Here is a 16,118-nt window from a genome sequence, read left to right as displayed (position 1 = left end):
AGCTGCAATGACCGTCACCGACGAGCGGGCGGGAGCTGCAAAGACCGTCACCGACGAGCGGGCGGGAGCTGCAAAGACCGTCACCGACGACCGGGCGGGAGCTGCAATGACCGTCACCGACGACCGGGCGGGAGCTGCAATGACCGTCACCGACGACCGGGCGGGAGCTGCAATGACCGTCACCGAAGACGGGCGGGAGCTGCAAAGACCGTCACCGACGACCGGGCGGGAGCTGCAAAGACCGTCACCGACGACCGGGCGGGAGCTGCAAAGACCGTCACTGACGAGCGGGCGGGAGCTGCAATGACCGTCACCGACGACCGGGCGGGAGCTGCAAAGACCGTCACCGAAGACCGGGCGGGAGCTGCAAAGACCGTCACCGACGACGGGCGGGAGCTGCAATGACCGTCACCGACGACGGGCGGCAGCGACAATGAACGTCACCGACGACCGGGCGGGAGCTGCAAAGACCGTCACCGACGACCGGGCGGGAGCTGCAAAGACCGTCACCGACGACCGGGCGGGAGCTGCAAAGACCGTCACCGACGACGGGCGGGAGCTGCAATGACCGTCACCGACGACCGGGCGGGAGCTGCAAAGACCGTCACCGACGAGCGGGCGGGAGCTGCAATGACCGTCACCGACGACCGGGCGGGAGCTGCAATGACCGTAACTTTCGACGGGCGGGAGCTGCAATGACCGTCACATTCGACGGGCGGGAGCTACAATGACCGTCACCGACGACCGGGCGGGAGCTGCAAAGACCATCACGGACGACCGGGCGGGAGCTGCAAAGACCGTCACCGACGACCGGGCGGGAGCTACAATGACCGTCACCGACGAGCGGGCGGGAGCTGCAATGACCGTCACCGAAGACGGGCGGGAGCTGCAAAGACCGTCACCGACGACCGGGCGGGAGCTGCAACGACCGTCACCGACGACGGGCGGGGAGCTGCAATGACCGTAACTTTCGACGGGCGGGAGCTGCACGACCGCCACATTCGACGGGCGGGAGCTACAATGACCGTCACCGACGACCGGGGGCGGGAGCTACAATGACCGTCACCGACGACGGGCGGGAGCTGCAAAGACCGTCACCGACGACCGAGGTGGGAGCTACAATGACCGTCACCGACGAGCGGGCGGGAGCTGCACGACCGTCACCGAAGACGGGCGATAGCTACAATGACCGTCTCCGACGACCGGGCGGAGCTGCAAAGACCGGCCACCGACGATCGGGCGGAGCTGCAATGACCGTCACCGACGACCCGGCGGGAGCTGCAATGACCGTCACCCACGACCGGGCGGGAGCTGCAATGACCGTCACCGACGACCGGGCGGGAGCTGCAAAGACCGTCACCGACGAGCGGGCGGGAGCTGCAAAGACCGTCACCGACGAGCGGGCGGGAGCTACAATGACCATCACCGACGACCGGGCGGGAGTTGCAAAGACCGTCACCGACGACCGGGCGGCAGCTGCAATGACCGTCACCAACGACGGGCGGGAGCTGCAAAGACCGTCACCGACGACCGGGCGGGAGCTGCAATGACCGTCACCGACGAGCGGGCGGGAGCTGCAAGAGCACGGTCACCGACGACGGGCGGGAGCTGTGCAATGACCGTCACCGACGACCGGGCGGGAGCTGCAATGACCGTCACCCACGACGGGCGGGAGCTGCAAAGACCGTCACCGACGACGAGCGGGAGCTGCAAAGACCGTCACCGACGACCGGGCAGGAGCTGCAATGACCGTATACCGACGACGGGCGGGAGCTGCAAAGACCGTCACCGACGACGAGCGGGAGCTGCAGCGACCGTCACCGACGACCGGGCGGAGCTGCAAAGACCGTCACCGACGACCGGGAGGGAGCTGGAAATGACCGCCACCGACAACCGGACGGGAGCTGCAAAGACCGTCATCGACAACGGGCGGGAGCTGCAATGACCGTCATCGACGACGAGCGTGGGAGCTGCAATGACCATCACCGACGAGCGGGCGGGGAGCTGCAATGACCGTCACCGTCGACCGGGCAGGAGCTGCAATGACCGTCACCGAAGACCGGGCGGGAGCTGCAATGACCGTCACCAAAGACCGGGCGGGAGCTGCAATGACCGTCACCGACGACGGGCGGAGCTGCAAAGACCGTCACCGACGACCGGGCGGAGCTACAATGGCACGACCGCTCACCGCCGAGCGGGCGGGGAGTTGCAATGACCGTCACTGGGCGAAGATGGGCGATAGCTGAAATGACTGTCTCCGACGACCGGGCGGGAGCTGCAAAGACCGTCACCGACGACCGGGGCGGGAGCTGCAATGACCATCACCGACGAGCGGGCGGGCGCTGCAAAGACCGTCACCGACGACGGGCGGGAGCTGCAATGACCATCACCGACGAGCGGGCGGGAGCTGCAAAGCACCGTCACCGACGAGAGGGCGGGAGCGGCAAAGACCGTCACCGACGACCGGGCGGGAGCGGGCAGCCATGACCACCGACGAGCAGGCGGGGAGCTGCAAGGACCGTCACCGACGACGGGCGGAGCTGCAATGACCGTCACCGACCCACGGGCGGGAGCTGGGGCCAATGACCGTCACCGACGACCGGGCGGGAGCTGCAAAGGCCGTCACCGACGATCGGGTGGGAGCTGCAATGACCGTCACCGACGAGCGGGCGGGAGCTGCAAAGACCGTCACCGACCCACGGGCGGGAGCTGCCGAAGACCGTCACCGACGATGGGCGGGAGCTGCAATGACCATCACCGACGACGGGCGGGAGCTGCAAAGACCGTCACCGACGACCGGGCGGGAGCTGCAAAGACCGTCACCAACGACGGGCGGGAGCTGCAATGTCCGTCACCGACGACCGGGCGGAGCTGCAAAGACCGTCACCGACGACGGGCGGGAGCTGCAGTGACCGCCACCGACGACGGGCGGGAGCTGCAATGATGACCATCACCGACGAGCGGGCGGGAGCTGCAATGACCGTCACCGACGACCGGCGGGAGCTGCAAAGACCGTCACCGAAGACCGGGCGGGAGCTACAATGACCGTCACCGACGACGGGCGGGAGCTGCAAAGACCGTCACCGACGACCGGGCGGGAGCTGCAAAGACCGTCACCGACGACCGGGCGCGAGCTGCAAAGACCGTCACCGACAAGCGTGCGGGAGCTGCAATGACCGTCACCGATGACCGGGCGGGAGCTACAATGACCGTCACCGACGACGGGCGGGAGCTGCAAAGACCGTCACCGACGACCGGGCGGGAGCTGCAAAGACCATCACCGACGACCGTGCAGAAGCTGCAAAGACCGTCACCGACGACCGGGCGGGAGCTGCAGCTGACCGTCACCGACGACGGGCGGGAGCTGCAATGACCGTCACCGACGAGCGGGCGGGAGCTGCAAAGACCGTCACCGACGAGCCGGGCGGGAGCTGCAAAGACCGTCACCGATGACCGGGCGGGAGCTACAATGAGCGTCACCGACGAGCGGGCGGGAGTTGCAATGACCGTCGCCGAAGACGGGCGATAGCTACAATGACCGGCTCCGACGACCGGGCGGGAGCTGCAAAGACCGTCACCCCGACGATCGGGTGGGAGCTGCAATGACCGTCACCGACGAGCGGGCGGGAGTTGCAATGACCGTCACCGAAGACGGGCGATAGCTACAATGACCGTCTCCGACGACCGGGCGGAGCTGCAAAGACCGTCACCGACGATCGGGTGGGAGCTGCAATGACCGTCACCGACGAGCGGGCGGAGCTGCAAAGACCGTCACCGACGCACGGGCGGAGCTGCGAAGCACACCGTCACCGACGATGGGCGGGAGCTGCAATGACCATCACCGACGACGGGGCGGGAGCTGCAATGCCGACCGTCACCGACGACGGGGCGGAGCTGCAGCTGACCGTCACCGCCGCGTCCGGGCGGGAGCTGCAATGACCGTCACCGACGACCGGCGGGAGTTGCAAAGACCGTCACCGACGACCGGGCGGGAGCTGCAATGACCGGGGCCTGCCACCGACGACGGGCGGGAGCTGCAATGACCGTCACCGACGAGCGGGCGGGAGCTGCAAAGACCGTCACCGACGAGCGGGTGGGAGCTGCAAAGACCGTCACCGACGACCGGGCGGGAGCTACAATGACCGTCACCGACGACCGGGCGGGAGCTGCAAAGACCATCACCGACGACCGGGCGGGAGCTGCAAAGACCGTCACCGACGATCGGGTGGGAGCTGCAATGACCGTCACCGACGAGCGGGCGGGAGCTGCAAAGACCGTCACCGACGACGGGCGGGAGCTGCGAAGACCGTCACCGACGATGGGCGGGAGCTGCAATGACCATCACCGACGACGGGGCGGGAGCTGCAATGACCGTCACCGACGACGGGGTGGGAGCTGCAATGACCGTCACCAACGTCCGGGCGGGAGCTGCAATGACCGTCACCGACGACCGGCGGGAGTTGCAAAGACCGTCACCGACGACCGGGCGGGAGCTGCAATGACCGTCACCAACGACGGGCGGGAGCTGCAATGACCGTCACCGACGAGCGGGCGGGAGCTGCAAAGACCGTCACCGACGAGCGGGCGGGAGCTGCAAAGACCGTCACCGACGACCGGGCGGGAGCTACAATGACCGTCACCGACGACCGGGCGGGAGCTGCAAAGACCGTCACCGACGACCGGGCGGGAGCTACAATGACCGTCACCGACGAGCGGGCGGGAGCTGCAATGACCGTCACCGAAGACGGGCGGGAGCTGCAAAGACCGTCACCGACGACCGGGCGGGAGCTGCAAAGACCGTCACCGACGAGCGGGCAGGAGCTACAATGACCGTCACCGACGAGCGGGCGGGAGTTGCAATGACCGTCACCGAAGATGGGCGATAGCTGCAATGACTGTCTCCGACGACCGGGCGGGAGCTGCAAAGACCGTCACCGACGATCGGGCGGGAGCTGCAATGACCATCACCGACGAGCGGGCGGGAGCTGCAAAGACCGTCACCGACGACGGGCGGGAGCTGCAATGACCGTCACCGACGAGCGGGCGGGAGCTGCAATGACCGTCACCGACGATCGGGTGGGAGCTGCAATGACCATCACCGACGAGCGGGCGGGAGCTGCAAAGACCGTCACCGACGACGGGCGGGAGCTGCGAAGACCGTCACCGACGATGGGCGGGAGCTGCAAAGACCGTCACCGACGACGGGCGGGAGCTGCAATGACCGTCACCGACGAGCGGGCGGGAGCTGCAAAGACCGTCACCGACGAGCGGGCGGGAGCTGCAAAGACCGTCACCGACGACCGGGCGGGAGCTGCAATGACCGTCACCGACGACCGGGCGGGAGCTGCAATGACCGTCACCGACGACCGGGCGGGAGCTGCAATGACCGTCACCGAAGACGGGCGGGAGCTGCAAAGACCGTCACCGACGACCGGGCGGAGCGCTGCAAAGACCGTCACCGACGACCGGGCGGGGAGCTGCAAAGACCGTCACTGGGACGGGCGGGCGGGAGCTGCAAATGACCGGGTCACCGACGACCGGGCAGAGCTGCAAAGACCGTCACCGAAGACCGGGCGGGAGCTGCAAAGACCGTCACCGACGACGGGCGGGAGCTGCAATGACCGTCACCGACGACGGGCGGCAGCGACAATGAACGTCACCGGCGACCGGGCAGGAGCTGCAAAGACCGTCACCGACGACCGGGCGGGAGCTGCAAAGACCGTCACCGACGACCGGGCGGGAGCTGCAAAGACCGTCACCGACGACCGGGCGGGAGCTGCAAAGACCGTCACCGACGACCGGCGGGAGTTGCAAAGACCGTCACCGACGAGCGGGCGGGAGCTGCAATGACCGTCACCGACGACCGGGCGGGAGCTGCAATGACCGTCTGTCATTCTGGAAGGAAGGAACACGTCCTGGTCCGGTGAGCATGGTGTTGCCATGGTGAAGTGCTGCGTGTGGAATAAAAAACAGATTGCATCGTTCGCTGTCCTCGTCAGATTTCAACCCAAACATCAAAACCTGACAGATTGAACACATTAAATGTAAATGCCCTGCAATGGTTTACTCCCTTATCATTCCCAACTACCTGTTCTTACAGACGGTGCTGCTTGGTATACCTGGGATAGGGGGTGTTCCACGACCAATAAGATTAAAGACGCTCGTACTCGTGGGCCTGGTATCTGCAGTTGGTCCTCGACCTGTTAAAGAACGTGCTTCACGTCGGTTCAACACTCAAACAGTCCAACAAAATGGTTGCTAAGGAACGCCTCGCTTGGCAAGCTTAAGCACGCTGATTGGTCACGGGACACCACCCAGCACGGCGCCAGATTTATCGCCGATTTCAATTTGTTTTGTAAGTGTAATAATAACACTTCGGATGGCATACAGTGGTTTATTCAAGCGATACGAATCTGTTCGTGTCGTATTATTTTACCCATTCGTTCCGAGGTCCAGAATTATGGAAGAAGTGGGCGGTCCCAGTGTTGCGTCATTGTGTGGGCGTGGTTAATAGTGTGACGTAATAAGAATGACGTCACAGGTTGTTGCTGTTCGTTGGCATAGTGACAGTCGCAAAAATGGAGGATCGCAACACCCCGGTGTGTGAGTGAAGCAAGTTAATATATTTATTGTGATTTTCCTTTTTTTTATCGTTGAGTTTGGTCGAAGTGTTCGTCAAATCAGATTGTTTACGTCACTGTGGAGACCGTGTGTCGGTTTTCACCTCGTCGCCATTTTCGATGCATGGCAGGATGGACGAGATATACGCACTCTTCCTTCGAAGCTGTGTATCCTGGGTTCGAATCCCGACCCAGCTATAAACTGTCCTCCTGGTGTTTCACAAACGGCGTGATTCATCAATGTGTGTGCCGTCCCTCGGATGGACGTTAAGCCGGGTGTCCCTTCTGCTATCTTTAGTTGGTGGATGTTAAACATCCCACGGTGTGTTTCGTGAAGAGTAGGTGAGCTATCGTCCCCACTCTGAACAAATTCCTTCCGTAACTCCTGCTGGGAAGGCAATGGCAAACCAGCCAGTGTAACCCAAATGGTAACAAACTGCTTCGACAGAACCAACACTCTGTAAAAAGAACAGCGAATCCTCCAATATCGCGGGGGTTCGGTTCGTTAAAAATTCCGAGACGGTTAAAACTACAATCTTGGAAACCAAGGGACAATTGGGACAAACGGGTTCTGTTTTTGTACTTTGAGAAAATATCGAGGAAGGTGGACACGGCACCCAGAAATATACACATCACAATTGAGAGAGATATATATATATATATATATATATATATATATATATATATATATATATATATATATATATATATATATATATATATATCTTCTTATTTCGGCTGCTCCCGTTAGGGGTCGCCACAGCGGATCATCCGTATGATCCGCATAGTGATTTGGCACATGTTTTACACCGGATTCCCTTCCTGACGCAACCCTGGTCTCCTCTTAGCACACAGGGATATGGTACACCTATTTTAACCGGGGTATACACCGGCCCAGTATACTGGTACTCATTTCGCCGACCTCGGAAGGATGACAGGCTGAGTCAACCCCCTGGTGTATTAATTCAGTGGCCCAACGGGGCTTGAACTCAGGACCTTTTGGATCCCAAGCCGCTGCCCTAATCACTGCGCCAACACCAGGATATACATATACAGTATACCGTTATACACCTGTCTGACCCCACTGGTATATCGGTACTGATGGAGCCTCCTATTTGCTTTCTGCTCCTAAACGACACACACAATTTCAATGAAACTTCACCAACACCTTCATCTCCCAGGATTTACTAAAGTTTGGACACGACATTGAAAAAACGGAGTCTGAGGGGGTCTACGGGTGTGCGGTGGGGTGGGGTTCTGATGATGAATTTTCAGATGTTTTCCAGTTAGTTTTGTGTCTCATTGTCTTTGCAGATAAAGAAATGAAAAGCGTTTCTTTTACCAACTCTGCCCAGTTTGATGAAGAAGATCATCTCAATCAGAAAATACCTTCTTGTCAGGATAATGACAAATCGAGCAGCGTCTCTTTCAACAACCACAAAAGTTGTTTCAAGGTGATCAAGCACATCCAAGGAAACGAGAAACTCCGCAATTGTTCTGTGTGTAACGAGGCCTTTACGACTTCATCAAATTTACATCGTCATCAAAATATACATATCGGGGCAAAGCCGTACAATTGTTGTGTTTGTAACAAGGCATTTGGTGATTCCTCAACTTTACGTAAACATAACCGAATACATTCCGGGGATAAAACCTTCAAGTGTTCTGTGTGCTCGATGGCTTTTTTTTCGTCATCAGGTTTAAATTATCATCAAAAAACACATTCTGGGGATAGACCCCACAAGTGTTCTGTTTGCAACAAAACATTTTTTTCTTCATCAAATTTACATAACCATGAACGAATACATACGGGGTGTAAACCCCACAAGTGTTCTGTTTGTTACAAGGTGTTTCGTCAATCATCAAGTTTACATAACCATGAACGAATACATACGGGGTGTAAACCCTACAAGTGTTCTGTTTGTGACAAGGCATTTAATCAATCATCAAATTTACATCGTCATCAAATTATTCATATCGGGGCAAAGTCCTACCAGTGTTCTATGTGTAACAAGACATTTGGTGATTCCTCAACTTTACATCAACATGAACGAATTCATTCCGGGGATAAAACCTTCAAGTGTTCTGTGTGCTCGAAGGCCTTTTTTTCGTCATCAGGTTTAAATTATCATCAAAATACACATTCCGGGGATAAACCCTTCAAGTGTTCTGTGTGTAACAAGGCGTTTAATCAACCATCAAATTTACATCACCATGAACGAATACATACGGGGTGTAAACCCTACAAGTGTTCTGTGTGTAACAAGGCATTTAATCAATCATCAAATTTACATCGTCATCAAAATATACATATCGGGTATAAACCCTACAATTGTTCTGTTTGTAAAAAGGCATTTGGTAATCCATCAACTTTGCATAAACATGAACGAATACATTCGGGGGATAAACCCTTCAAGTGTTCTGTGTGCTCGAAGGCCTTTTTGTCGTCATCAGGTTTAAATTATCATCAAAAAACACATTCCGGGGATAAACCCCACAAGTGTTCTGTTTGCAACAAAACATTTTTTTCTTCATCAAATTTACATAAACATGAACTAATACATACGGGGTGTAAACCCCACAAGTGTTCTGTTTGTGACAAGGTGTTTAATCAACCATCAAATTTGCATCGTCATCAAAATATACATTCCGGAGATAAACCCTACAAGTGTTCTGTTTGTAACAAGGTGTTTAATCAATCATCAAATTTACATCAACATGAACGAATACATTCCGGAGATAAACTCCACAAGTGTTCTGCTTGTGACAAAACATTTGTTTCTTCATCATCTTTATCTCGTCATCAAAAAATACACACGAAGATACAACAGAGGTGCGAGGACCCAGCAACTTCGGTGTGAATACCGTGTTATCAGGGAAATGATCAAATACCGGGATCTGGAAAATGAAGTCAAAATAAGATGGAAGTTGAAGAGTGTCGACATTGTGACAGTGACAGCTGGAGCAACTGGAGTGATGAAGAAGAACCTCACTGAGATCTTCAAAAATATCTCTGGGAATGAATATTACTACAAACTAACTGCAGTTGGAGACTGCCTGGGGTTCAGTGACGATCCTGAAAATATCCATCAGAACAAAACTCTGAGAAGAAGAAAACTTCACAACTTGTACGAACAAACATGACCCTTTACCAAAATGGAGATGGATACACACACACTCACAAACACACACACACACACACACACACACACACACACACACACACACACACACACACACACCCAGATTAATACACTCAAAAATCACAGGAATACACGCAAACACACACAATCATACAACAAGTATAGATTTTAAACTTGAACTGGAATCTTATTTTGTTTCTCAAACTTTGGGATATCTTTTATCCCATATCTGTGTTTGTTTTTCCTCTTGTCGGAAGTTCTTCACATCACCTGTCAGGGTTTATTCTTTGCACGTCCTTATGATCAGGTGTACAGGTGTGAACCATTAAATTTTTGTTTCTCCCAATCGTTTCAGCCTTCATCTTTTATAACTTTCCCATTATTTATTTTTCCCAAGTTACGCTACTCGCACACAGGTGCATCCTTGGAGACGAGTTACAGCACCATACTGCAGTTGCGAAGGAGAAAATGCTCTCATATCGAGGGAAACACTCAAGGAACCTCGTGAATCCATGGGGCTGTGTTTATTTACATTAAAAAAAAAATTGACAAGCCGGTAGGCGGACATCGGTAGTCGATCAAGTCAAATTTAGTCGTTTTTCAGCCGTTACGAGCCAACAAAAGCGTCCATAGCAACGGTGCTTTCTCACACATAACTCGGACATACCATGAACCTACCATACCAGTTTCATGTATATCTGACTCACAGTCTCTGAGATATAACGAACTTCGTTTTTTTATTGTTTTCGACCAGGGTTCATTCAAAGTCTATCTTCTCCGACAGTTTTCATAGGATCCGGCTGGAAATTTTTGACAGTATGACTGAATGTACTGCCCATGTGGTGTATATTGCTCGTGGCCCGATTTTTGATTTCCGAAAAAATTAATTTTTGAGATTTTTTTAAATTTTCAAAGGTCCGTTACGAGGCAACGGATGGGTCCATAGCAACGGTTCTCATTTGCACAAAACAAGGTCATGGTATGAACCGACCAACCAAGTTTCATCGAAATCGCCATTGTATTAACGGAGCACTGGACCGAACAGACAGACAGACAAACATATCGACGGAAATACTGATAATAAGGGTAGACTAGATTGACTACCCAATAAACTATAAAAAGAGCAATCATAGATTGCAGACCCTCGCCAGGACTTGTTTTGTGTGGTGTTAGCGTTCTTTTATGTGGTGTATATTGTGTGGCGATTGTGTACTCGTGTGTTACATAATGAACTAGAACGGGCACTCAGTGGAGCGCATACCTTCGCCAACGCTACATTTTGCCCCCCCCCCAGAAACCGTTGATTGTGAGGGTATTTAATCCCACACCACATCTGCCATCTCATATGTGTTATGATGGCTTAAAAACATTAAATTTCCTGCTGTTTGACACTGATTCATGTACATTGTACAATTTCTGTATGAACTCCCTGACCTTTTTTGGTGTCGGTGTCAAGTCAATCTGATGACAACTGGTCACATTATAAGAAATTATTTTCTGGCATTTTAGGGGCATTTCACACACACGAGTTTCTGTTTTTCTAAATAAGTTATTTATTGTGAACAAACAAACATTCATTTTTAGAAAGTATGACATCTGAAAGTACTAATTCAGCTGTGTGTACTATATGTAGAGCGTATGACATTAGCTAGTTGCACGATAGGGGGTTGAAGTGCTATCGATAAAAAGAACTTTCAGTTGTGAAATACGCCTCTCCTGGTGCCAAAGTCCCATTGGTTTGCATGGAGAGAACTATGTTTTTACCTGCTAATCCGTTTTTATTTCCTGCATCCTTACAACTGTAAAATGTGCATATCTTTTATTTTTTAATATCTTCAAATTGCACCAGCAGTCAAAAGCATCATGGTACATTTGAATGACACATTTGAAGCACACATCAGGTGATCGTGCTTTTTTTAGAATGGTTGACATGAGCTGGTTGTGGTTGCGCAATCCAAAAGTAATACGTCAGCTGGCTCCTAATTTATAAAAAGGAACATTTTTTTGTTTAGTGTGCGTACGTGCCACTCAGGTATGCACATTTTGTAAGTTCAGTGACACCCCCCCCCCAATGCTTTAAACTCACCAATAAAGTCACTGTCAAATATTACACATCACAGGATAGGGAATTGAATTCGAAACATTTTGAATCTACTTACATGCAAATTGTATAAGAATTGACCGCGTTATGATAATAAAGGTCGTTGATCCCCCTGACCTTTGACCCAAACCGCTAACAAAGGTAATGACGTCATTGTGTCATATCGTATATCACAAGATTGGGCATTGAATTCACAACATTTTGGCATTGGTTGCATGCAAATTGGATAAAAATCGACCGCACTCTGGCAAAATGACGATTTTGACCTTTTCATGACCTCGACCTTGACATTTGTACTTTTAATTTTGTAATTGGTATTAGAATGTGGGGAACAGAACAGTCAACATTTTGGTGTTGGTTTCATGCAAATCGGATAAGAATTGACCGTGTTATGACTAAAACCGCACATTTTGCAATGTCGTGACCCCCCCTGACCTTTGACTCCCAACCGCAAATAAGGGTTATTACGCCATTGTGTCATGTCACATATCACAAGATGGAGCATTGAATTCTGAACATTTTGGCATTAGTTGCATGTAAATTGGAGACAAATTGACCGCGCTATGGTAAAAAGACGATTTTGACCTTTTCATGACCTTGACCTTTGACCCGATCGCTCCCAAAATCTAATCAAATGGTCCTCGGATAATAACCAATCATCCCACCAAATTTTCTGCGATTCAGTTCAATGCATTTGGAGTTATGCAAATAACAAACAAACACACATATTCACAAATGAATAAATAAATACACAGCGATCAAATCATAACCTTCGCAACAAAGTTTGCGAAGGTAATAAGAGACATCATTAGAACTGCCACTTTATAACTGTTGGCAGTGATGACCGGGTTCCAAGAAGTCCCGCTTTGATGCAACCCCACTTTGATCGGACACCTGACCCTGACCCATGAAGTGTTTTTTTATTATTATTATTCATTATTCAATTGAATTTAGAATGGGATTAAAATAAATTCAATTCAAATCAAATGGAAGACCAAACAGATACAGTCCTGCATTGGAGTAATCAGAAGGGACTCAAACAAGCAAAAATATATGATAAAGTCATCAGCAGGAACCAGGATATGATTCGCATTTCAGCTGTTACTCCTCGACCCTCAAATCCATCTTGGAACAGCCAAGTGAGGCTGATTAAAATTTTAAAAAACAACCCCATATCAAAAAAAATTAACAATTCTGGCTGCCAGACCATCAAGTTGAAATCAAATCCAATCAAGTTGAAATTTAAAACATGTATTCCCCATGAAGTTTCACATCGATTGATTATGCGGTTCCAGAGAAAACATTATTTAACATTCTTTAAATCCAATATGGCTGCCAAACCACGTGACCAATGATCATATGTGTGAACCTTTTGTTCCTCACAGAGAGGTGGTCATACGTGTAAAGTTTTGCCTCAATCTGTTCAGTCATTTCAGAGAAGACTTTTGAAGGCAAAAACAAAACAATGTGGTGACCGAATGACATGACTGATGACGTCATCAAAACATTTTTGTGGACCCTAAAATTTTTTCATACTGATCGGATTCTACATATGCAATTATGACATCATAACGAAGGCACGTATAACGTCATAAAAAAAATCATACGCATTCCCCTTGAGGAGTACTTGCCACGTGCCAAGTTGTAAATTTTTCCTTTGTGCGGTTTCAGAGATACAGAGGTCCAAAGTTTTTCAAACATCTGTCTGCAAGGAGTATGCCTGAGGGCCTCTGTCTGCAAGGAGCATGCTTGAAGGTCTCTGTTTGCAAGGAGCATGCCTGAGGGCCTCTGTCTACAAGGAGCATGCTTGAAGGCCTCTGTCTGCAAGGAGCATGCTTGAGGGTCTCTGTCTGCAAGGGGCATGCTTGAGGGTCTCTGTCTGCAAAGGGCATGGTGGTACTTTGGTCTTTACGTGGTGGTACCTTGGTCCAGTACACCCAGACCCCAAATTTGCCATGGTGGATCTCCTTGGCCCAATACATTATTTGCATCCATAATTTAAACAACACAGACAAGACCTCGTACAACTATAACTTGCGACAGCCACAATATACGAAAGCAGGTATACATTGGTGGCGTGTCATAACTTCTTGAAGGTTTACTTCTTCAGATGGAGGTGATGATGCACCTCTCGATGTCTGAGAAGCCTTTTTACAAACTCGGTCTCTTTGACCCACGGAGCCCACAGAAGTCGACATGCACCCCCTTTCAAAATTTTCACCTATTGTTACCTTATAGCCTGGAATTAAATTACATTAAACCAGAGTTTTTCCACCTTTATTTTCACACCGTAACGCACAACTTCCAAGAGAAAAACAAATGATACACATTTTAGAAAATTCATTAAAAATACAAAACTAGAATAACTTTGTTGGATATCTCACACATATACACACATACAAACACACATACATACACACATACATACACGCACTTTCATACACACATACAAACACATACACACATACATACACACTTACATACACACGTATACACACATACGTACACACCTACAAACACACACTTACATACACACATACATACACACTTACATACACATAGATACACACACATATACACATATACATACACACACTTACATGCACATACTGTACATACACACATACATACACCCATACATGCACACTTACATACACACACACACACATACACATACCAACACACACATACACTTACATGCACACACACATACAAACATACACACATACATACACACTTACATACACGTACACACACATACATACACACTTACATACACGTACACACACATGCATACACACTTACATACACGTACACACACATACATACACACTTACATACACGTACACACATACATACACACTTACATACACATATACACGCACATACATACACACATACATACACACATACACATACATACACACATACACGTACACACACATACATACACACTTACATACACGTACACACATACATACACACTTACATACACGTACACACATACATACACACACACATACAAACTGACACACATATGTCCAAGCGTCGATCACCCTTTACTGAGGCATGAAGACGTCGATATATTTGAGATAAAATTGTTTATTATCTATCAATACACGCGGCCGCACGGAGAGTAGGAAACACCAGGAACACCAATTTGCAGTTGAGGTAACCCGGAGAGTGCTCTGCCCGAATGGTCGAGTCACTTCCTCATATATACACGGTTTTATCTCCAACAAATTCCATGACATAATCGTCCTTCCTTTCATCCCAGGACCAACTGTTAAACAACTGGCTCATGTCCTTTCAACACCTGTGTATGAAGCAAGATAAGGAGGATGTGAAGTTACTAAGAGATCCATTTACACAATGTTCCTGTGGATCATTCAAGGTCGACCACATTCTTTATCTCTTTACACAATGTTCCTTTGGAACGACAAGCAGGAATATATTTCAATTTACTGCAAGTGAGTGAATTGAGTTGGGAAGAAAGAAAAAGCTTCAAAAAAGGTACGAATCCCAACACATGTACATACATGTTTCCATCATGTGCAGGATTACATATCCATGTATGTTTCCATCATGTGAAGGATTACATATCCATGTATGTTTCCAGCATGTGAAGGATTACATGTATATACATGTTTCCATCATGTGAAGGATTACATGTACATACATGTTTCCATCATGTGAAGGATTACATGTACATACATGTTTCCATCATGTGAAGGATTACATGTCCATGAATGTTTCCATCATGTGATGGATTACATGTACATACATGTTTCCATCATGTGAAGGATTACATGTACATACATGTTTCCATCATGTGAAGTATTACATGGATATACATGTTTCCATCATGTGAAGGATTACATGTACATACATGTTTCCATCATGTGAAGGATTACATGTACATACATGTTTCCATCATGTGAAGTATTACACGAGGAGGCCACGCCCCGGGGCGGAGGACAGCGAGGGGGATAAATAAACAGATAGACAGGGAGGGACAAAACAGTGGGGAACAGACACATTAGGAGATCTGTGGAAGGAAGAGGGATGGGATGGGGAACACGGGAAAGAGAAGATGGACATTACAGGGACTTTCAGGAAGGAAAGCAGGGGAATTGAAAGAAGTGGGCTTGGGTAGATTATCGGGGGTAGAAAAGATCGAGGATTTGTATGGGGAAGATAAGAGGTGGTGGTGAACAGCTGTTTTGAAAGCCTGGAGGGAAGAATGGGAAAGAA

The 16,118-nt window shown here is 50.4% G+C and overlaps 1 protein-coding gene across 3 annotated transcripts; it reads left to right on the top strand.

The window, feature by feature from the left end:
- The first annotated feature begins 5,808 nt into the window (after positions 1 to 5,808).
- LOC147008093 (uncharacterized) lies at positions 5,809 to 10,518 on the top strand. 3 transcript variants are annotated; one of them, XM_085865561.1, is made up of 2 exons: positions 5,809 to 5,923; positions 7,935 to 10,518. In XM_085865561.1, exon 2 carries the CDS (start codon positions 7,943 to 7,945, stop codon positions 9,479 to 9,481), a length of 1,539 nt encoding a protein of 512 aa, XP_085721687.1. In that variant the 5' UTR covers positions 5,809 to 5,923; positions 7,935 to 7,942; the 3' UTR covers positions 9,482 to 10,518. The 3 variants fall into 3 exon arrangements, with proteins under 3 accessions (XP_085721687.1, XP_085721685.1, XP_085721686.1); XM_085865559.1 differs by lacking the exon at positions 5,809 to 5,923 and adding an exon at positions 6,450 to 6,599 and having other exon boundaries at positions 7,935 to 10,517; XM_085865560.1 differs by lacking the exon at positions 5,809 to 5,923 and adding an exon at positions 6,450 to 6,603 and having other exon boundaries at positions 7,935 to 10,517.
- The last annotated feature ends 5,600 nt before the right edge of the window (positions 10,519 to 16,118 follow it).

This window comes from Eptatretus burgeri, chromosome 21, assembly GCF_056783735.1.
Source record: "Eptatretus burgeri isolate ZD-2024b chromosome 21, Ebu_testis_v1, whole genome shotgun sequence".
Classification (NCBI taxonomy): Eukaryota; Metazoa; Chordata; class Myxini; order Myxiniformes; family Myxinidae; genus Eptatretus; species Eptatretus burgeri.
Note: the sequence above shows the minus strand (reverse complement) of the source record. Positions and strands in the feature narration are given on the sequence as shown.